This window comes from Neopsephotus bourkii, unplaced genomic scaffold (assembly GCF_033783945.1).
Source record: "Neopsephotus bourkii isolate Nb327-2 ecotype Australia unplaced genomic scaffold, CSIRO-AGI_Nbou_v1 NB_272, whole genome shotgun sequence".
Lineage (NCBI taxonomy): Eukaryota > Metazoa > Chordata > Aves > Psittaciformes > Psittacidae > Neopsephotus > Neopsephotus bourkii.
The window spans coordinates 7,163,781-7,187,906 of NW_026900781.1; the positions used below are offsets into that span (position 1 = coordinate 7,163,781).

At 42.4% G+C, this 24,126-nt stretch overlaps 1 protein-coding gene across 1 annotated transcript in view; it reads left to right on the forward strand.

Annotated features, from left to right (window-relative positions):
* The window catches only part of GFOD1 (Gfo/Idh/MocA-like oxidoreductase domain containing 1), a 75,517-nt gene extending 51,739 nt beyond the window's left edge, over positions 1-23,778 (forward strand). The window contains exon 2 of the mRNA XM_061346440.1: positions 15,987-23,778. Within this exon, the coding sequence (XP_061202424.1) occupies positions 15,987-16,906 (920 nt within the window). The 3' untranslated portion in view covers positions 16,907-23,778. The remainder of the gene's footprint in view (positions 1-15,986) is intronic.
* The last annotated feature ends 348 nt before the right edge of the window (positions 23,779-24,126 follow it).

The window sequence follows — 24,126 nt, forward strand, 5'->3', positions numbered from 1 at the left end:
GGTTTTAATAACTTTCCCCTATTCCTAATCAGCAACAAACATACGAATGTGGAATCGGTGTCTCGACACACAAGACCCAAGTAGCACCCTTGTGTGACTAGCCAAGAAGTGTTCTGATGGCTCATGAGCTGGATCCTTGTCTGAAGTGCAGAGCAAAGCTCTTGTCTTAAATCCACCCACATGAAGTCACATTTATGTTTTTAACTGGAAACTTCAGACTGAAGCACATTGCGGGTAATAACAGACCTTCTGAGGAACTGTGTCTGACCTGCATGGAAATTGGTCCTGGCATAGATGTTGGATGCAATGTTTTACATACACAGTTGCAGTGGTGTGGCTTCTAATGTGGCTGGTTATATGGGAATAAAGATGACCTATCCAAATATGCCAAACCACTATAAAGTACTTTTTATCAGTAAAAGCATGTGTGCTTGGGGATGGGTATGGCACATTTTTAAATGCATCGTTATGAAATAATGAACTGTGTGTAGACATGGCCTAGGAAAATGAAGAATCCCAGGCTAGCTTTTTCTGTCTTGTACTTCCTGAAGTGTCTTTTGGGTTATTAAAACCCTGGGCTATATTAAATGATTTTAAAGATACAAGCTTGTTATTATGAAGCCACTTGAGATATTGCATGATGTGACTGCAGAGCTATGCAAATTGGAGTAATTTCCATTTGACATACGCACTGCAATTATTGAAAGCTTTTTTACAAATTTATTTTTTATGTCTGCTGTAGTTAATTCACAATCTCCTTTTAACATTAGCAATGATAATTATTTGCCAAGAGCAAAACCTTGCTGACAAAAATCCATTTTTCTTTAGCCTGCAGCTTTCCTTTTGATTTCATGATGATGTACTGTTAATCAGAGGAGCCAGTCCTAGCCTTTGAGTATCCAGCAGGGCAAAAGAACACTGCAGTCAGAAAAAGAAATTAATTAGCCTAAGCTTGTTTCTAGCATCCCAACCCTGAGCCTCCTTAGTCACTGTGTTTGGGTGGTAAGGTGCTCTGTGAGAAAATCACTGAGAGTCAGCATCTCAACAGGACTTAGAGTGAAAACTAACTGTACCCACTGTGAAATTTCTCCTCAGGACTTCTTGCTCATTCTTCTTCTGTAGGGGTTCCGGGTAGAAAATAGCGCATATTTGGGGAAAACAGTGTTATTAGGTTGATGAAAATCCTTCTAGGAATCTGAGCCAAATCTGTGACAGAAAAATGCAGTAGTTGAAGAGCTGTAGGCTTCTAGCTGCATACTGTTGTTCAGAAATAAAGTGATTCTTACTCACTTGCAAACGCCTTATTCTTTGTGCCCTCCTTTTCCTTGGAGATCAGTCAGTGTGTTATGCAGCTTCTCAAAGGAAATGTGAGTGCATGTATTACTGAATGGCAAGTGCAAGAATTACTGACCTACTTTACAGGTGTTTTATTCTTCATTGAATCATATATGTACTTGCAAGAGTGTAGGTGGATAAAAAATTACCATTTTTTCATCCTCTGTGGCACAGGTTAAGTGCATGAGATCTCCTGCCCCTTTTAAAATCCTGCCCTTGGTATGTTACTCCAAGTTCTCCTGGGTCTTGAGAGGGCTGAGCTCTAAACACAGCCTTTCAATGAGGTCAGAGCAGCTCCCATAGCAGAAGGTCTAGTCTGAAGATGGCACAGTGAATCACCCACATTTTCTTCTCAATCCAAGTATCCAGCATGTGCTTGGTAAAACAAAGCCCATTGTGAATAGGGGCTTGTTTTCCATTGTGTGCTTGAGGAGCATATAGTGCAAGAGGGTCCTGGGATTATGATGCAAATGCAGCAAAACCAGGCATTGAGGTTGGTGAAGAATATGTCAAATTGAGCTACTCTAATTGACTAGATCTAGCCTACTGAACATTGCAGTGAAACGTTCCAGAGTTTGTTTTCCAGCAGATTTTCAGTGGTGGGGAAGAAGTAGTGTTCCCAGTCTCCATTAAAGCAAGCTGTGGAAAAGTGTAGTGAAATATGGCTCCAGCTGCTACTGTGGTGTAGCTGTGTCTTGTCCAGTGCACACTTAGCCAGTGTGAGCATGAATGGCATTTTCCAAGAAACCCTTTTGGGAGGGTTAGACTGCAGATTTACTGCAGACAGGGCAATCTGGCATTGAGGCAGATTGAACCCGTTGAGTTATTGCTGTCTGAGTCAGCTGGTTGGGCTGCTGCTGTGTCCTTGGTTCTTGCGTAAGCTCTGCAGTATGGGGAGTAATTAATCAAACATTCATCCTTCTTATGGACCCCGGGTTGGAGCCAGGGAAGCACGATGTCAGCATCTCACATAGTTGGAATTGCTGATTCACTTTGATCCATCCCTAACGCTGCTTTTCAGAATGGGTTTATGGCTGCTCTTTAGTGGCACTTAGCTCTCACTGACAGGGATAAAATACTACCTGAGAAAGTACCCTGATTCTAAGGCTAGGGCCTTTTGGGGGAAGCTTTATATTTTATATAGATATTCCACCAAGAACCTGGGAATTACGAAGTAGTTTTGAGTGGGAAGTTAATGAAAAGTGCAGTTAGTTCAAACCACAGTTTGCTTGTCATCTCTTCACTGTTGTACCATTGACTGGGTTGCTCAAAGAGCCAGACTGATAGCCAGCATGCCCACTTTAATTAATGGTATTACAGCTGAGGACAAATTTGACCTGAAACTTGCTAAGACCTGATGCCAGCTTGCTGTAAAACTCATCAAAATTCACATTAAAAATGGGAATGGGGCTGGACCAAAGCAACCAGACTCAGTAGCATCTGGGATAGAGCTGTGCTGCTCTATTTTGACTCTGAGAGATGGGAGTCTTTTATGAGAACATATTTTAGCTTGGGAGCATCCCAACAAAAGTATTTAATTACAATCAGCATTTTGATCAAACTGGCTTGATTTTCTTGTGTGGGCTAAGCTAACTTGTTTTCTTCACCTGTGGGTTCTGTGGTCCTTACCCTTGCTGTTCTTGGCAAGACATAAAAACTACTCCTGATCTGGGCAGAGGACTTAGACCATGAAGCAGAAATAAGAAGCCCTGAAGAATCAAGCCATGGTCTCATCTGTAAATAGTCTTAGGCAACATTTGATGAGGTGGACAGATGCCATCCTGCAAATCGACTGTTGTGTGTATGCTTTTGTACTCTCCCAGATCCTGGTGAAATGGCACACCAGAAACAAGCAGATAGAGAAAACAGCCTTAGGTTGGTTCAGATGACCTACTTTATTTTGACACCTTTTACTGGCCATTTTTTTTCCTCTTCTCTGCTGTGGCCTTTCTTGAGAGTGGTGCAGTTATATCACTCTCTCCAGCCCTGATGCTGATGCCACTCAGTTCGCAGAGAGGGGACCTGCTGACACAATGAGTATGAAACCACTGAGAGAACACTCTCTTTCCCAAGACACGTTGCGCAACCTGGTCTTCATCCATCCTTGCATAAGTTAAAATTGCTCTGGAAAATCTGGCTCCACTGCTAGGCACAGCTTTAGTGGCTCTAGTAGGGTTTGCCCAGTAATTACAAATGGACATTTCCAATTTCTGCAGCTGTATACTTAAAGGAGATGATGTGATTTATGGTGTGAGCCTGTACATGCAGATGCACAGAGAGATACACAGAGTGTGCATGCAGTCACTACTGAATGTAATGATACTGTTCACCTCTAACTGCAATGTACTTGTATTTATGGATGTGAAAGGGGCTCCTTTTCACATACTTTTCTCTGCCTGTGTATGCATCTGTTTGTATGTGCTTGTATATGAAAGTCAAAATTATGGGTGCAGTTTTCAAATGTGTTCAGTTACGTTAGAGCATCCCAGTCCATAGTTGTGTGCTTTGGTGTCCATAGTCAGTACAGTATTTGGGAAGGTGAGTAATGATTTAAGAATTTATTTTAACCACTCAGAAATCAGAAAATTAGGTCATATGCAAGCTCCATTCATCCAGCACTGCAGGGCTGACACACATTTTCACACATCTCAGCACAGAGAACTTTCAAACTTCACTGGGGAGGAAAGAAATAGAAATACTCCAGCTGAAAATATTGCAGAGAAATAAGGTTGGGAAAAATGTTTGGAGCACTGTCTGGGTTAAGTAGTGAAGCTGGTGCTTCACATAATCATCATGCAGAAAGGGTTATATTAGAAACTGCAGTGCATCTCACACAAACAGAGTATCACTGAATGTTTACTGGAGAAAAACAATCCTGAAATATGAAGTGCAGGTAGAGTACAGGGTTTGGTGCTCTGCACAGTGATGCCATGTAAGATACAGATAGGATCTGACACTGCAACTCCTAGGATTGGGTTTGTTTGGTTTTTTTTTTCGGTGAGACTTGGATTTCCTTTCAGTTTCCCCATCACTTGGCTGATGAGATGCAATTTTTCAATGTTCATAAAGCTTCTTGAATCCTGTACAAATCTGCCAAAATAATGGGCTGCCTTAATTACTTACCAGCATCAGTCTGATGTTTATCTTTTGTCAGTTTATTATTTAGTACCCCATTACAACTTGCTAGTTTTAATGGGGGTAGAAAGGATAGGCAAGGGAAACATAAAGAAAATTAACTCTAATTATCAGCCATAAATTTATCTGACTCAGTAAGCATAAACAATTCTGCAATGGAAAGGCAAGCTGAAAGAAAATTGAACTGCCTGATTTCCTAATCCTCCCAAAGCCTTTACAACAGCTGGGCATTTACTTGTTGTTGGCTAACATGGAAAGAAACATATTTAAATACAGATAATAATGCCTCGGGAGAATAGTGATTGACTATGGGTTGTGATTGCCCTGTGATTTCATTACTGTGGAAAAGAAAGGTAGTATACTGGACTGATGGCGTATGTTTTGTTCTGGAAGTTGAATAGAAGGAGTAATTGGAACAAATGAAGGACCAAATACAGAGATTTTCACCAAGTTTTTTATTTAGTCCTAAAGCAAATGAAATCCCATTGAAATGAGTGTTTGCTTGAATAAGGTCTAAGTAGAATGGTTTTCTTTTCTTAGTTTGAGTACTTAGTGAGAGACTTCTAATATTTTTTTCTTTCATAGGGAAGTACTCATCAGGGATGTGACCCTACAGTTTTGATGGGGATTTGAAGATTAAAAAAAATGGAACAGAAATTTGGGAAAGTCGCATGGTTGTCCCATATACTTTTCCCCAAGCACATAGGAGAACATGGAAAACATCCAAGTAGGGCTCAGGGAATGTAAGTCTGAGCATGTTTCAGATGCCTGAAGCGATAATCTCAAGCTGGGATCCCTGAAGCATTTTCTTGTAGTGTGCAAGTAGCTGGTTTGTCAGGGTGTATTTGCACCTCCTGTAGATTTCCCAGCAGTTAAAGGTTTTTATATAGCTAATACTAAGAACTTAATTTACTTCAGTCTCCAGTATTGTTATTTGCATAAATGCCTACAGAGAAGAAATCAGAATTACATGCCAGGTGGGATATAAACTAGTCATCAAACTCTAGCCCATGTCAGGAAAGGGCTAGAGAGTTTTGCTTTGCCTTGCAAAATGTGCACAGAAATTAATGCAAGATTTGGTTGCTTTCTTTGTTCTCAAGCACACTGCCTCTGGATTTAGTGATGCAGGTGCTTTATACTTCAAAATCAAAGGCCCCAGCTAGCCAAACTAACAGAACAAGCAAACAAAAATTCATATGGATGTATAAGAAAATTTACCTTCAAGTTGGCACGTTGTCAAAATCATATAGGGTACATAAGATTTTTGCAGGAGATTCTATATATCACAGAATCATAGAAGATCTCAAGTTGGAAGGGACCCATAAGGATCATTAATCCAACTCCCTGCTCATTATAGGACTACCTAAAAATTTATGAAGCAACCCTGAGTCCAACATCAAGCACAAAAGGACTGTGCCTTGAATATGGCTACAGCAGCATTTATACCTACAGCAATAGTAACATGTGCAAGACCTGGCCCCAGTCCATAACCCTGATTACTGCCCCTGTGCAAATAAAAGTTAGTGGCAATATTAATACGTAATAAAAATTGATATCATCATTACAGGCTTCTTTCATCCTCATGAACCATCTTGGTTCTGCTTAGATGGCGCATATTACCTGCAGGCATCATTATGATCTCTTGGAGTCAGCAGGGGTTATTTCCCAGCCTAAGCACCACAGCTCAGCAGTCATCTGCAGAGGACCCAACATCTCTCTTTCTGTTTCAAGACAAACCTGTTCCCTGTTTTTTCCATTTCCTCAAATGGTTTTACAGACTGCTAACCCAGCTGAAACCATGTCTATAAGCTCACAGCTTGTGTTGTCCTTCTTACTTGCTGAGCCTGCTTGCAATTCCCACACCATTTGTGTGAGCTGCTTGTGAGTTGTTAACTGGGTGGCACCTAAACTGTTGATGGCGATAGAATCATAGAATAGTTAGGGTTGGAAAGGACCTTAAGATCATCAAGTTCCAACCCCCCTGCCATGGGCAGGAACACCTCGCACTAAACCATGTCACCCAAGGCCTTGAATACTGTGGGGATGGAGCATTCAGAACCTCCCTTGGCAACCTATTCCAGTGCCTCATCACCCTTACAGTAAAGAAGTTCTTCCTTATATCCAATCTAAACTTCCCCTGTTTAAGTTTAAACCCATTACCCCTTGTCCTATCACTACAGTCCCTAATGAGGAGTTCCTCTCCAGCATCCCTATAGGCCCCCTTCAGGTACTGGAAGGCTGCTAGGAGGTCTCCATGCAGCCTTCTCTTCTCCAGGCTGAACAGCCCCAACTTTCTCAGCCTGTCTTCGTAAGGGAGGTGCTCCAGGCCCCTGACCATCCTCGTGCCCTCCTCTGAACTTGTTCCAACAGTTCCATGTCCTTTTTATGTTGAGGACACCGGGACTGCACACAATACTCCCAAGTGAGGTCTCATGAGAGCAGAGCAGAGGGGCAGGATCACCTCCTTTAACCTGCTGGTCACGCTCCTTTTGATGCAGCCCAGGATACAGTTGGCTTTCTGGACTGCAAGCGCACACTGCCAGCTCATGTTCATTTTCTCATCGACCAGCACCCCCAAGTCCTTCTCCGCAGGGCTGCTCTGAATCTCTTCTCTGCCCAGCCTGTAGCTGTGCCTGGGATTGCTCCGACCCAGGTGTAGGACCTTGCACTTGGCATGGTTAAACGTCATGAGGTTATATCACTACGGGGTGCCTGCAGGGTTTCTTTTCATCGTGCAGGTAAGTCATCTGAGAGGACTTGATTTAACCTATGGTTACAGGGCAGCCGAGGCAGAGGCAGTCACAAATACCTTTTTCCCGATGTTTTTTAATATTTAGGTTTCCGTTCTCAAAGCAGTTACATGGAAAAGAGATTATATAAGTGAGGATAAGCCAATCTAAAAACTGGAATCATGGTGTGATGCACCAGGGGCAGAATTATGTGCATGAACTGACGCCCTCGCTTTGGTGGTGGTGTATGTAGTTTGGCACCTGCCTCTTTACTGTATAGAATTTGTCATCTTATATTTGTGAAGTGCATCTCACCCCAGTTGACGATAAAATATAACAGTGCATGTGTTCTTTTGCTTCATAATGTTTCTGATGCAGAGGAAGAGATGCAGGATTTGTAAAATTTGTATAAGCCATTGATTTGCTGTGGCCAAATGAGCTGTTGCTTGTCCGCAGTGTGGTGTATTACTCCCTGTGTGCATTTGCTGTCTGTTTCAGCTGCGAAGGAAAATATGCTCCTTCAGTCACTGTTATTTTCCTTCACACTTGCAGCACACTAGGAATACACACATGCCCTCATAATGTGAATCAGTTCATGAGTTATGACTCATTATGCTATAGTAACATGGTTTTTTGCAACAGCTATACATATCTGTGATTAACAAAGATTGCCTTGGCCAATGTTGGAGCTGTGACTAATGCCAATCTTGTTAGGCATTCATCATCCAGATTTATCTCCTTGTCAAAAGTTTTGTTAAATAAGGGTTCCTCAAAGAAACATTGTCTTGCCATCAGTTTTCCCCTGGCAGATGTATTGATTGAAATAAATGTGTTTTTCATGCCACTTCAGGAAGTGAGTGACAGATCATGCACTGAATACAATAAAATACAATCATTGTTCTTATTGTTACTGCAATTATCACTATATCACAATATCAACAGTAGCAGCATCTAATAGCAGCAGAGACACCTCTGTGCATTAATGAAAGCACCCTCGTCCTGTGAAAAGGTTTTCAAATCACCTGAGTAATTGTTTTTATGAGATAGCCCAGAAATAACTCCCAGAGCAGAGCAGCCTTTCATCATCAGGCTTCCCATTTCTCCTGCTAGAAATGTACATATCCGTATTGATTTAGACCATATTCTGAGAGATTTAAAAGCTTTTATTCACTACGCAGTATGTGATTCACACATCTGCACACATAATGCATCAGAAAATAATAGCAGCCCCATAGGATAGCCTGGCCTGGTATTATATTTCTTTAGCCTGATGTACATACAGCTTAACTCACGTGCATATCACTGTTTTAGCGTGGATGCTTTCTCATCGTCCCTCTCTGCTGTCCAGTCTTTGGGTACTAATGTTCTCTGAAATCTGTTTTTCTCTCCTCCATTGTTTTTTTTTTTTTTGTTTTTTGTCTGCAGAAAAGATGCTAGCAGGGCTCACATGAATACTGGACTGAAAGAGAGCCTTTTAGGATGGGGCTCTGAGGATTGGGGATGTTGCTGATGCTGATTGGGGCTGGCTGTGGCAGGAGTTCCTGTGGGCTGTTTGCACCAGCCCCTTCCAGTATCCTCTTTTCCATCTTGTAGCATTTTTCCTTTCTGTTCCCTCTTCTCTGCCATTCTCCATTTCATCGGCCATCTTCCCGCTTTCTTCTGCTCACCCCCTGATGCTGCCTGCTCGTCTGCAGTGACTCCAGATGCTGCCTTTAGGAGCCCTAAGGGGAAAGCAGGACTACCCAGGGTTTCACCTGGATCCTCCCAACACCCGGGTTGCCAGTCCTTTCTCATTGCTCTAGCACCCAGACTAGCTTCATAATGAGAACATGATCCTTCAAGGCCTTATAGCAGTTTCATGATGAGACAGCCAAAACAAAAGAAGCACTTTTTGTTGAGACTGTTTGGAAACTGTGCCTGGGGGCCAGGGCATTCCCTGCTTCTAAAATCCAGGGGCCAAGGTATCCTTATAGTCATCATCTGCAGCTGAGTGGGCAAAGGAGCCTTTTGCAGAGTTGTAATTAAAGCATTATTGGTACTGCTCACCAAACAACATCACGGTGATTGAAGAATAGATCAGAAAATCATGAGTTATGGTGCCAATGGCTTACCATGCATGTTGCAGGCTAAAGTGATTATGCGATTGCTGCCTATCTGAGTAACTGAAGAACAACCCTAGCTGTCAAAGCTTAAAATAAGCGAACAGTGGCTGTATGAGCTACTTCTGCCTTCGAGTTCTGTATTTGCATGTAATTTCTGAGAGGCATTTTCAGTGTTGTGTGTCTCTCCTTAGTACATACATGCTAGAAATATGGAATAGTCTTAATCTGGTTGTTCCTGCTTCATACAAAAGGGACCATGATCATGAGGCTGTCACAAAGACAGTGCTGAAACAGAAAAAAGTGTCACCTGCTTTCAGGCCCATGAGCCTCCTCTGTAGTCAAGGGTTCAGTGCAGTTCCGGATCAGGTCTCGTACTTTCTTCTGGGTTTCTTAGGGAGTCATTAATTTGTTCCGAGTGTTTAAGTATTGTATTGAGTCAGTAAGGTAACTGAGAAGATGTTTCTGAGGTCCTGCCTAAATTACAGCCTCCACCAGAATTCATTTTAATTTTTATGCAAGATAGAAAAAGAAAGACATTTTCTGAAAATCCAGTGGTGTTGCAGTAGTACCATCAGCTAACACAATTAGTATCACAAAGTGATCTCTGCCTAGTATGGGAGCGTGCAAAACACACAGTTCTGGTGATACTCGGCTTGTATCAAACATAAGCTTAGCTGTGGGGAGCCACACGATGGCTTCAGGCACCTTGCATAGTTTCTGAGATGGATTCTGTGCAAAACCACGGAGTTGAGAATTTGTGTGCATATGTGCAGAGAACAAATTGCTGTGTATCAGCTATTTAAATGAGGGGCAGCAACTTAATGATTTAAGCCATTTGGTTTGGCTGTGGCTTTTGATGTTTCTAAGGAAAGGTCTTTTGTCTGTATGGCCAAAACAACTGTTTCATAGCAAAGTATAGCCTTTTAATGAAACTTGCTACTTTTGGTTTGTTGATTTGACCACATTTATAAAAGAAGCTGTATTTCTTACTTATAAAAGTAACTGACTATCTCAGTTTTTCAGTGTTACAATGCTGGGAAAATGTTAATGAGATACTCTTCATTCATATCTTATCAATACTGTTTTGTATTTGCAAACCATGTCAAACTGCATTAGGGTGGAAACTGTGATCTGATTGCAACTAGTCATACAGCACATATCATTGCAATGTCTTACAAGCTGTGAACAGAACTGAGTGCCAAAGATGATTTCCCTTCTGATTCTGCATAGGATCCAAAGGCAACAACAGCAGCTTCAATGGTCAACATCTGAAGAGGAAAATTTGCCTATATTTATTTATTATAACCATAGTAGGGATAATGTAAATTGCTGTCATTTGGAATGTAATTTTGTATTAGCTTGTTCTTTCAAAAATAAAAAATGTGTTTGAAGAAGATACTTAAATCTGATACAAATTTTTGAGCTCATCCATTTGAAATACCCTGGTGAACATGGTCTTCCACTACTCCTGTATTTGCTGCAGCTCTCAGCCTGTTCCTTGAATGTTGCCAGTTCCTCTTTAGCTTTAGAAACGTAATTTTCTGCTGCCTAATTTAGGTTGGTCCACCAAAACCTCATTTTCCTCTTTCTCTTGCCCCTGTCCTGACCAAGAGCAATAGGCAGTGACTGCTAACTAATGAATCTTTCTGGTGCCAGTGAAGATTTTGATTATATGCCCAGACTCCAAATAGAGCCTTTTTGATTTTCTTGTGAATAGGAGGAAGAGAAAATATTGGGCCTCATGTCCTGAGCTGAACAGAGGACTGGTCTTACCTCAGTTCAGCCACAGTCACTTCTTTTAATTAGTTGGAGATTTTTATGTGAAAATGTTTCTGTCCTTATTTGAAACAATCAGAACAGATGGGGGAAAAAAACCTGACATTGCAGGTTTTGGAGTTGAAGCCTGTGCTGGTTACAGCGGTGCTGCCCTCCCTGCACTGTGGGCCCAGTAGTTCTGCTTGGGTTTAGGCTGTGTAGCACTGGGGTGGTACGAGGACAAAGAAACTTGGGCTGCTGGTAGCTGAGGAGCTAGAACCACCTGTAAAATGAAGAACTGCAAATGCCAAGTATTTCAAACTCGGGCACTCCTTACACGCCCCTGCATTTACATGGAAATATTGCATGTGCTACCCCTCAGGACTGTATCCACTCACCAGTCACTTCTGCGCTCTCTGGCTTTCGGAATTATCTCCACATCACAGGGGCTTCCTTTTTCTGAGGTTTGCAAATATATCACATGGCTTCCTGACAGAAATAATTACTGTGAGGTACGTGACAAGCCATTAGGTCCTGGCTACAATTTGACTTTCCAGCATAAGGTGCTCGAGAAACCTTCACCCAAATGAATGGTAGCACCAGTGACAGCATAGGCAGTTCCATTTTCTGTTTGTATTTGCCCAGCTGCTTCTAGAGAGTTGGTTAGACATCTGCTTCTTCCAAGGGGTGTTCTTAAATAACCTTCTTAAAATAAAGGCAGATTAGTATCTAAATAGTTAAGGTTTGGGTTGGGCGACACATGCACGCTGGGAGATAAATAGTCAAGATGGGCTACACAGCTTTTAACCTTCCTAGTGGGGCACTGAGAAGTGCGAAGACACTAGTGTTAGTAGTGGTTTTGTGATGTGGACCTGTTCTGGAAACCTTGATTCATTACAAAGAAGAAAAAAGCAGTCATCAGATGTTGCCATCTTTCAGTGTTTAGCACCCAAACCTAGAAGTTAAATTCTCCTGTGTCATTTTGCTCAGACTCGTGTCCCTTCACATTTTTAAGGACTGCTAAAGCGAGTTACATGTAAGTCATTGGTCATGGGATCTGGTCTATCTCATGGATGGCCATCCTTCAGCTCTACCATTATTTGTTTTTTCCTGGTTTTTGTCCTTTCTTGGCAGGAGAAGATAAATGGGTTCAGGGCAGCAGACCTAACTGGTGTAAAATGGCTTCCAACTCATGGCACCATGCCTGTGGGCAAGGGCAGCTCACTGGCCCCACAGCACAGTGCCTGTTAATGTAGGTTCTTTGCAGTTCTGGCCTTCTGTGACTGGAGCAGTGGGTCATGGAGTGCATCTCAGACTGGAGTCCTGCATGACAGCTGTGGGTGGACTCTTCAGAGAGTCAGCTTCAGCAGCTTTGCTTGGAGGTGCATTGCCCAGTTTCAGCTTTGGACTCAGTCTGGCCGGGAGTGAGCCCTCCCCTGTTTGTGCCAGTCTGAGAAATCCCACATCATATTACTTACCACCTGGTTGGCAACACTTTGTCTCTTGGAAGCACAGCCAGGCAAAGAGACTGGTGTGAAGCTTGTGCACAGGCCTCAAATAGAATGCCTTGTACTTATTTTTCTTGTTCATTTTACCTAAGAACTGAAGAGATCAATATTCAGAAGTTGCCTGGTTGGGAGCTGTAGCACTGTAGACCAGATTTTGTGATGCTTGTGGAAGGGGTGTGTATTCTTTCGTATGATGAGATATATTCAACTCTGTTACTTATCACCATGGACAAATGCATTTCACTTTCTTGCTAAGAGAAACTGACTGCTTTTGTGTAATTAGCGAAGTTTCTGCTATCTGCTGTGATGTGTTTTGCAAAGATGTGTGAAATGGCAAAACACCCTGCTAGAATGACAAGTGGTAATAATTTATCCTTTCTTAGAGAGTCTTGTACAAAAGTGGACAGGATTAAACCCTAACCAGGAGAAGGGGGTCAGTTCCCAGAGAATCCCCCTGCAGCACCTGCAGTCAGAGCACAGCTTTTACACCAATGTTGGGAAGGGAGGTTTTCCCTGCACACTGCCCTCTGCTCTGCTGTCACTCCTTATGGAAGATGGCTCAAAGGGAAGGTGTCTTTTTTTCTTCTCCTTTGAGAAGGGAGCAGAGGAAAGAGAGCAGAAAACAGTGGTGTTTTGATGTGCCTGTTTCTTATTCTAGCTGCAAAACACACCAGTGTATTTCTGTAAATTAAATTAAACAAACCTTTCATGTTCTCTCCCTGCTTCAAGAAGGCTAATGTGGCTGCTTGCAGATTTGCAGCTACAGAGAAGACAAAGATCTCTAGTGTGCACAGACTCAAGTGCTAAGCAGTGTCACGCTTAAAGAACCTGCACAAGCTTTAATAGAATATAAAAGCTTTCTGGGCACCAAGCAAAAACCTGTTTAAATCCCTGACAGGGATGAGAGCACAGAGTGTATTATCAGCATATGCAGAGACAGGAAGGCTCTCAGAACAGCTGCATTTTGGATTTGCTGTAATTAAAAGCTTTCAATCTTTCCAAAAAGGTTGAAATAGTGGAAGAAGTAAATATATGACTTCACCTTTTCACTGTCTCCATACAAATATTTAGGGCTCTTCCCTTTTCTCTGCCTGGGTGCCTGACTTATATTGATTCTAATGGCATTATTTCTTGAATGTAAGGGATTCTTGAATGTAAGGGATGTAAGAGAACCCCATAGGCTTCTCTTTTATATTTATAATCATAATTTGGTACTTAGATTGTGACAGTCCCAAGTGTTTCCTGCCCCACACAGTGAAGGACTGACCCCCACTGTGCACAGAGCAAAAAAGATTGTCCCCAGGCTGCAATTTCTTATTGAAAGCAGGTATTTTTTTCTTGCAAGCGCATGTGTAGAGCTGTGTATATTGAGAGATTAGTGCCTGCAGGGACCCCAGATAAAATGTGGCAGGCGTCTGTAAGGCAGAGTGATGCAAGCTGAACGGGAGCAAGCTGAACTGGAGCAGAAAGTGATGCTTGGTGGATCCGTGGTGAACAGGTCAGATGATGGCGTAATATGCATGTATTCTCTAAGAGGGAAAGGACTGTTTCAGGAAGGTTTGGCTGTAGGCAAGTTTTGTCTAAGGTTGCCCTTATTTTGATAACTGATTTGCCAGGCTAAAATCTCTGCAAAGAGTCTGTGTAACTCAAGGACTGTTATATTAGGATCTGTATCAAGTGACATAGCTGGAGCTACCAGTTAGAGGAATATAGGGCAGGTGGATGAATGCTTTCTTTAGTATCAAACAAGAGCAGGAAAAAATTATTCAGGAGCAGGAAAAAAAGTGTTGTAAGGTTGAAAATGTTAACTCAGTCACCAGTAGCAGTGTGTGAAGAGGAGAGAGGAAACTGAGAAGGGAAGACCATGGCCACTGAACAGAGGATTCCTGCCTAGGACAAGAGGAAAATGAGAACGCCTCTATCTCATTAAGTGTAAGGTAAATAGGAGCAAGTTGAACGAAGATCTTTCCCTTCTTGGGTGTTAACTAGGTGTGACTGCTGCTTCAGTGGCGACAGCCCTTCCTCCAGTTTCAGATACTCAAATAGCAGCAGACAAAGACGAGGAATACAGTGTGGGTAAGCTGGTTACTGAATGCTTGGACTGTGACCCCCTTCTTCTTCCAGTCAGGCTGTTAAATATTCATGTAAGTGGGCTCAGACAGATCTGTGCCATCTGTCTGTATTTATATGACTTCATCCAAACAGCCCCAAAACATGTAAAATTTTATCCTCATAACAGCTCTTTAAAGAAAAAGGGATTTCTCACCCATCTGAAGGGAAAAGGAATCAAAACACAGAGCTATTTAACAAGTAACTAGACTTATTCATCTGGGCTCCAGCAGACAGGATTCAAATTCAGCTCTTCTAAGTGCCAGGCCCAGCTATAGCCTGAGGCTCTCAAGGCAGAGATTTTATTTATGCTATAAGGAGTTTTATAGCTCATCTAATGTTGCTCATTAAGCATGTATGCAACTCAAAAGGAAACTGGAGACTGTGCCACTCTATGTGCATATGGGTACAGAGTGAAAGTATTTGATGAAATCAATAGTAAAACGCTTATTCAGGCATCTCAGCCTGCACTGCATTGAGTTGCACACCTTGATGGCCAGATAAAACAGGAGCATTGTGCCAGCTTCAGTAAACAGTGTGCCCATATGGGCAATTCTGTGAGGGAACAGATTGTCACAGCTACGTTTGACCTGGTTTAGAGCAATTGTGGTTCTCCCTTGGCACCATGGATGTGCTATTGACATTTCAGCAGAGCTGCTTCAAAAAATGAAAGACAGTGCCACTGTCAGAATAGCATCAACTTTTATAAATGAGACGCAATTTCTACATTTAAATCAAGAGACAAGCCCAGTGCTTTTCACTCTCTCCAGTCAGAGCCACTTATAAAGAGTCTTGAGTGGGAAAGATCCACTGAATAGGACAAGTCCACTGAGAAGAAAAGCCCAGACTTCAATATCTACTATGTTAAGTTACTATATACATGGGGTTGTGTTACTCATGCTTCAGGGAATTCAATCTGAAGCTCAGATTCAGTTCTCAGAAGACCACGCACAGGAAGGTTATCACAGAAGAGGTGTCTGTGAGCTGGCTGAGTGGGGGTGGATGGTTCTGTACCTGCTTCTAGCAGGTAGCAAATGGGGGGGTAACGGCCCACCTCACCTTAGCTTAATTTCTTAGCTGTCCAGGCCCTCAACTTTGTGCCGTTTTTAGACAGGAGTGCATTTTGAAAATAAAAAGGGATACTGTGTTGAAGAAGCTTCTGTGTGCATTTTGGAAGCACACCAGAGGGGTTCGTTTTGCCGTTAACACCATATTGAAATGTTTACTTCTTTCAAGGATCTTTCTCCTTAGCTTAGTGTTGAAGAATAGCCTTGGGCTTTCAGCTTACTCAACCATGTATATTTGTTTTTCAGGCATTGGAAAAAATGTCATCTGTGACCGAACGGCGACTCCCCTGGATGCCTTTAGGATGATGACTGCGGCTCATTATTACCCAAAGCTCATGAGCATCATGGGGAATGTGTTGCGCTTCCTGCCTGCATTTGTGAAGATGAAGCAGCTAATTCAGGAGGGCTATGTAGGGGAGCTGCTTGTGTGTGAGGTGCAGGTTCACAGTGGGAGCCTGCTAGGCAAGAAGTACAACTGGAGCTGTGATGACCTGATGGGAGGTGGAGGCTTGCACTCTGTTGGCACCTATATCATCGACCTCCTGACCTTCCTCACCAGCCAGAAGGCTGTGAAAGTGCACGGGTTGCTCAAGACCTTTGTGAAGCAGACAGACCACATCAAGGGGATACGGCAGATCACCAGTGATGACTTCTGTACGTTCCAGATGGTGCTGGAAGGCGGCGTGTGCTGCACTGTGACGCTCAACTTCAATGTCCCAGGGGAGTTCAAACAAGACATTATTGTGGTGGGTTCAGCAGGGCGGCTGATTGTAATAGGCACTGATCTCTATGGACAGAGCAACAGCTCTCCTCAGCGGGAGCTCCTTCTAAAGGACTCCACACCAGTCAGCAACTCCTTACTTCCGGAGAAAGCCTTCAGTGACATCCCATCGCCCTACCTCCGGGGCACCATTAAGATGGTTCAAGCTGTCAGGCAGGCATTTGAGGATCAGGATGACAGGAGGACCTGGGACGGGAGGCCCCTTACGATGGCTGCCACTTTTGACGACTGTCTGTATGCCCTGTGTGTTGTGGACACCATTAAAAAGTCCAACCAGTTGGGGGAATGGCAGAACATTACAATCATGACCGAGGAGCCGGAACTGAGCCCGGCATATTTAATCAGCGAAGCCATGCGGAAGAGCAGGATGTCTCTGTACTGCTAGCTCCTCTGTGCTCCTAGGAAAGAATAGGAACCAGACAGCTCTTGAAGGAAATGGTAATTCAGCCCCTGTGAAGGGTTTGGGCATCTTAGAAACAGCTGAGGATACAGGAGAAGGAAATACGGTGTGTGGATCAACTAAATCTGTTGGTGGCTAAATGCCAAAGTGATAAGGTCCTCTGAAATGCCCCAAAACAGATAGGAGACTGAAGAGCTGAGATAACATAACTGTTTTGATAACAGTATTAGCTGGCTGATGGGAAAGAGATATCATGGACTCACCTCCTGCTTGCAGGTGCTTTAGATTATTCAATTGTGTTTACTGTGAAAGGTTGGGAACATCCTTTTAGATTTTCCTTACCTACCAGAGGGCTGTGAAGGTACTGTCATGTCATTAAATTTTCTGTAGTGTCTGACATGAATGGTTCCTGCTATGACAGCTGACACCACCGTGTTGTAGTACTACACCTCTAACCAACACACAGAATGATAGGACTTGGTGTGAAAGTGTCGTGTGATACAGAAAATCTTGGCAGCTCACTTTTCATACAGCTTGTTAGGAGCTTCTCTGTGTTGGTTTAACTAGTTGGGTTTGGTTTTGGTTTGGTTTGGTTTTTTGGTGGGTTTTGTTGTTTGTTGTTTTTTGTTTTTTAAAGCACAATTAAGTAGGAAAACATGTGGCTTTTAAAACAAATCAGTCCTCAACCACAGTGTGTGCCCCGCTATTGGAAGAGGGTCTTCTGCAAGCTCCCAGTAAGCTTCAGTGTTAACTGCGCAGATCTGTCCATCAAAATGGGTTGTGCAAAACTTTCATGGATGGCAAGTGGCATGCTGTAGTAGTGATACTGGGTTTTATTATACAGCTGAACTCAGGCTAGTCTTATAAAGGTTTACACATAATTTCCTGTGTCTGGAACTGACTTTTGAGTGAATTCATTGCTCATTTTAGTGTTAGACGGAAAACAGTAGAAATAAAACCCGAAACTGTACGATGCTCAGGCAAGCAGTGTTCTTTTAAACCTTTGTAAGCTCATACTTCAGAGATGCACACTGACGATTAATTTGATATAGCTCAACCCAGAAGCATCCACCACCAAGTGCTGAGTGTGAGTGAAAAACAAAAGGGATGACAAAATTTCTTGTCATTTTCCAGGGGAAAAAATTAAATAAGACCCTCACCTCTTCACCTCCTTAAAGGCATCAGCTATTGGTACTGTAGTAATCATTCCCTGTCATGAGGGCAGGGTGCATACTCTTTTAGTATGCTTGTCCTGTTCTTGTTAATATTTTAGATTGCAGTCTTGAGATAATATATTCTTTTGAGAATATATTCTTGAAAGAATGTAGTGAAAGGCACATGACTTATCCCAGTGAACAGGGATACTGATATTCTGCATAAAGCTGCTCCCAGTGCATATGTGTTTACAGTGCTAGGTTGTCAGATAGGAAAAAAAAAGTAGAACACAAGCATATAGCACTAAATTATATTAAACTTGAGGAAAAAACCCTTTTTAGGGTTTTCTGTTAATTTTGACTAGGGGAAAGAGGAGAACATTTGGACGAGCAGTAAATCAGAGGAGAAAATATGATGCTGTTTCTCCAGGCCATCACAGTAGTGTTGCCATTTTAGGTTGGAAGAAGAATGGTCAGAATAATTTATATTTTTTATTTAAAGCACTCACAATTCTGCTATTTTTAGGAGTACTAAGGCCTTCTCTAGGGCTTATCCTACAAATGACTCTCTCTGACTGCTGTATGCTTCTGCCTGTCCTGTGCCTAGTTTTAGAGCTTCATGTTTTTAACAGGAAGGTGTCAATAGTGTGGTTCATCTCATCTGATTTGAGCCAGCTGAAAGTCAAGTGTCTTGTCCTGATCAGCTGTACAAGGACACAGTAGTCAATACAGAACGAGCTCTCCAAAGGCTGACTCAGTTCATCCTAAGATGAATATAGAAGGAGATGCCTAGTGGAAAGTCCTGTTCTTCTTTGCTCTCTAGTCCTGGCTTCTAAATTTTCAGATGGCTAAGGCTAGGAAACTTGACTCCCACCCCAAAATTATTAATGTGTGCTTAACTTCTGAAGAGCGTATGTGTGACCCTTCCTGAAATATTCCCCAAAGTGTAATAGTGTGACTGATGAAGGAATAATGTAATACTGCAAAACCACACCCTAATGGAGAATTGTTTCTATCCATGTTGTTCTGCCAGTTCTAGCAACTGTCTCTGAGGCTGATTGCTTCTGCTAAGATCTCAGGCAAGCTTTCATCATTCCTTCTTGGAAGCAGCCCTTGACAAGTTTGGATGTTTTTCCTAAAATTGGATTTCTCTGAGAATTCCTGAGGTAGTATTTGTGCCAACAGGAACTTACCATTGTAATTGTTGTGGTATACCAAGCTATCCAGTTCCTGCCCTGAAAAGAACACAGAGAAATACAGAAGAGAGAATTTGATCAAGAAATCACACATCTTTCTCTCTCATGAAAAATGGAATTAGCTCCAAGAGGGTCAAGGGATCTTGCGTAGCAAGACAAAAGCCTTTTACTGAAAACAGTGACTAGTTCAACTCATGAATGCAAGCCCGATGGATAATTAACCATGTCCTGTTAAACATCATCCAAATCTGGAACTAAACATGGACCAAAATGTATGTGAGTCTTGCTCCTTAGTGGTTTGGCAGCTATGCTGGAATTGCTGTTCAAGTCTTTGCACCTAGTTTTAGTTCACAGATGTTGGCAGTTTTTCCTTTCTGTATGTTCTTATTTTTTGGTATCTTTCTGGGTTTTGTGATGACAGCTGGAAGAAGTGTGCAGTGAACAGCTCCAGGTGAGACACAGTGTGTAGGGATAGCACTACTGAGCTCAACCTTTCTGTCCTGGATCCAAAGGCTTAGCTGGCAGGCATCATCTGTCTACTGTGCAGACTTACTGATGCAGACAGTGCTGCTTAGCAGAAAGAAAATCTAATGCGTTAGTTCCATAGCCATCTGATGCTTGGATTAGTACTGGCTTGTAAATGGGTTGCATCCTGTACAGCTGATTGTGCAACCAGAGTGCTGGCCCCAGAGGGGCAGGCAGAATGACTAGGGCAGGGTGGGACCTCCTCTTCTGACAGCAACAAAGATCTTATGTTAGAATTAGGTGAAGTTGTTATCTAACTGTGATGGCAGCAGTAACTGCATACATCCGGGATTGTATGTCAGTTTTTCCATTCTCTAGGAGGTGAAGGTGCTGTAGTGTCAAGTGTAAAGATAATCATCTTCCACCTGGCTTAGAAGAGGAAAGAACTGGTTCATTTATAGAATCTGTATTACCATTCTCATAAATTGTTACTTTACAGTCTGGGATCTTTCTTGGCAGGATCAAGCCCTCTGCTCTTTTGGTACAGTTTTAAGTACATTGAATTGCCCTAAGTAGCCTCTGGAGTTCACAGTGTGTTTAGGAATATTGGGCAGCAGAAATGTACTTGACTGAAGTCAGAAGTGGTACCACACCAGGAAACATGTATTTGGAATTGCACTTTTAATGCTGTTCTTTAATGCTGTGCCACAAGTTTTGAGATGAATGCTGCTAGAATTGGTGCAGGCCTAATAGCCAAACCGTGGCTACTGCTGGAATTTACAGTAGCCCACATTGACCTTGTACATACACTAGGTAAGAAGTGGTCATTCCTCTTACCCAGGTCTGCTGTTGGAGAGGCTCTTTCCTTTGCTATCAACCTGTGCACACAGGACACTGAACCTTGTGGCCTATTGCCAAAGACAAGAAGAGCCAAAGGTGAGCCCATGTGAAATCTTCTGTTGCTCTGTAGGGGTCTGCTCCAATAGTCAGCTGAAAAATTATGTATTTTCCATGGGAATTGCACTGGGTTCTACAGCAAGGGTAGGGCAATACTATGTTGTGCAACAGCAGGGCACAGGTGACTCCTTCCATGGGTTTAAAAGGGAGAGTGCCGACTGCAGGGAGTGATAAGAAGGTGTGTTTGCAGTCTGGTACCTATACGTTTGTGCCAACGGGGAGAATATGCTGGTCGTGTGCAGAGGGTGAGGGCTGAACCTCCTGAGGGTGACAGCAGCAGCCTTGCTCCATCTCTGTGTTTGGGAGCCTGAGAAGGGACCCTGCCTTTGGGGATGCAGTATCTGTTCTGTTCTCCTGCTAGATCCATGCACGTCCTCAGTGCTGAGCTCAGTCCTACGTAGAGGAATAAGAACTCTGCAAGAACTTGGGGTTTCCTGTATCTAATATTGTGCATGTGTTAAATTAGTATTACTTTAGCTGTGTAGTTAGAAAATGCCAAGTAGAGATGATACGCCCTTACCCATGCAGCCAATATGGCAGAGAATCAGGGCATGCATAGGTGAGTTTAGGCTCAGGATGGGCTGCTGTGAAGTTCATCCTTTGCTTTGGCTGAAAGCATGAGAAATTCCTGCCCAGCCAGCATAGGGCAATCAGAGGCACTCTCCACTTTGTGCTTAGTGTTTCCTTTTTTAGAATAGATTTCAACTCGGTGACTGTGCAGGTGGACAGCTGTCCTGGAAGTCCAGCCATTCAAAAAAAGGGAAGTTTTTCTGCTGCGTGTGGTCACAGCACCAGGACAATTCAATTTCTCTGTTACCTTGTTTTTATTTCTGTGTCCATACAAATGTGGAAAAGACCCAGACAATTTAAAATGACTCAGTCATCTACCAAAAAAAGCGCATATTTTATTAAAGGAGAAAGGTAAACATAGTATCTGGATGTTGTTCCTTGCAGAGTTTCAGAAATTACTGAAGACAGAATTTGTTGTTGCTGGAATTTTTATATTTGACTTTTATCTATGGCCTTCAATATAAAATATTGCACATTATGCGGTCAATTCAGTGTTAAGTTCTGTATTTATAAGGGTTTAAAAGTGCCCAGTAGACTTTTGGCATCCACTCTGTGATGTTGCAGGGGCCCAGTGATGGACCCTTAAGTACACATGAAACTCAGCACCAGACTCTGTGACCTCTGCAGTGGACTCTGGATATCTAGGACTTGTTGCGAAGTGGCAGGATTATTCAGGACAGCAGTTTCTTGTTGTTGTTATTGTTGTTGAAGTTGTTATTTGTGGGGAGCAAAGTTTGTAAATCCTGGAGATGAAGTATGACTGAATAATAATTGGCAGTTTGTCTGCTTTAAAATTTCCTCTCTTTGAGCTGCTGGATCAAGTTTGTCCAATAAAAACAATTTCCCCTTAACAATAACTGGCCACTTCCATTTGCTCACAGAAAGAAGAAATTTTAAGTAAATGGGACTATACATAATGCTGCATTCATGAACTGATGTCATAACCTCACAACTTACTGAGTGTATGAAGCCAGAGCCCAGGCAAGAAATAACTTTTCAAAGGCTGCCAAATTGAAGCCTTGGGGTTGGGGAATGAAGGGTATCAGCTTAGGTCAGACTGAAATAGCTTTTATTCAGCATTTTCAAGGTAAATGAATAAACAGAATGGCTATGGTCAATCTAAAACTGAACAGAAAACATATTTGTAGAAGGTCACTTAAGTTTTTTCTGTCAGGATTAAGTTCCATTTTTAAAGACTGCTGTTTTGAAATGAAGAGGTTAAAAAAAGCCATCTTTTATTATGTCTTGGCATGTATGAAATTAACTGTTTGGGGTTGGGCGTGGGTTTTTGCTTGGTTTTTTTTGTTTTGGTTTGTTTGTTGATTTAAGTTCCATACTTTAAAAAATCCCATCCGTTAGGTTTAGAATCATAGAATCATTTAAAGGCATCCAGGGAATTCAGCTGTCCTTGGGCAGGTTCGGCTCTGAACCTGCATCTCGCAGTTTCATGCAGTGACCCCACTTCTAGCGTCTGAATTTGGCCATCTGGGTTTCATTTGTGTCTTCTTGTAGCAGTGGGAAAACTAATTCATTACATGGAGTTGGCTACAGATAATCAAGATGCATTTTGCAGCAGTGCCAGTCATCATCTTTAAAAGCACTTAATTCTATTAATTTGTTTACCATGGTTATTTGTGACCTTCCACCCATGTGCTGTGCGTGACTTCATTTTCGTTTTACACCAGCTGTCCGACTCGCTTCCCTCCTCTTTCTGTTTCTGATTCCACGGCAAGCCGCAAGGCGAGTCTCCCTTGTTTCCCTCTGAGCTTGCGCTCAGTCTGTGTTACACATGGCATACAGGGTGCCTAACCTACAACTTGAAGTAACTTTTAGCAGAGATTCATTAAAGAATATGTCAACACCACAGCTGCTCAAGAACATGGCATAGTGAATGCCTGGCCAGGGCAGGAATCAAAGCTCCCTGCTATGCTGTGCTTCACAAGCAACACTCACTGTTTCTCTCTGTACTGGTTTTATTTGATTTTGAAAATGAGAATATGTTCAGTTTGTTGCTGTGTCAATATTAAGTGTATATTTATTGTTTTTCAGACATACATACATATATATATAAATGCTATATATATAATGTCAACGCATGGACATATGTACAGTAGATATTTTAAAGAGCTATTTATCAAGAAAAGTAAGTGTTATAAGTAAACAGAGTTTATATTTTATATATTATGTAGATAGCAAAAAAAAAAAGTGGTTAAATTATAGTAGGACTTTGGGGGTGGGGTTGGAGAAATGGGCATGGGCTGGTTCTAGCATTTTAAATAGCCAAACTACTTTGTACGGAAGCTGCCTGCTGTGCCTCTCGGCTGCAATATCTGTTTGTTTCTTCTTCTGGAAGATGATGTGCATTGTTACTTTTACATTGCTTGGGGAATGTAGTTAGTTTATTCTCAGCCAACTGGTATGTGCTGCTTAAAACATGGTTTCCTGCTGTTCTGCATATTTGCATTGATGGAATAAAAGGATCTTAACTGGCAAATAAAGACGTAAAAGGATGTGATCTCTCTCAGCTGTCTGTTGTTTTTCCTCATACTTGTATTTCTGGGGGAGACAGTAACCATCACCATTGGTTTCTGGCCTGCCTGTTAAGTTCAGCACATCTGAGTAAAATATATCGGCTTTGTGTTTGGGGGTGGGGATTGTGATGGAAGGAGAGAAGAAGTTGTAACACAAAACTATTGAGAGGTCATGACAAAGGCTGAACTAACACCTGCTGGAGTGATGTGTCCTGAGGACTTTCTCATGGATTTCTTTTTTCTCCTGACTCCTTTCTCTCCTCCTTTCTTCAGTACAGCCTGGAGATCCTCCTCCTACCTTCTCACCGGTGTCCTGGGTGGGATACCTTTGC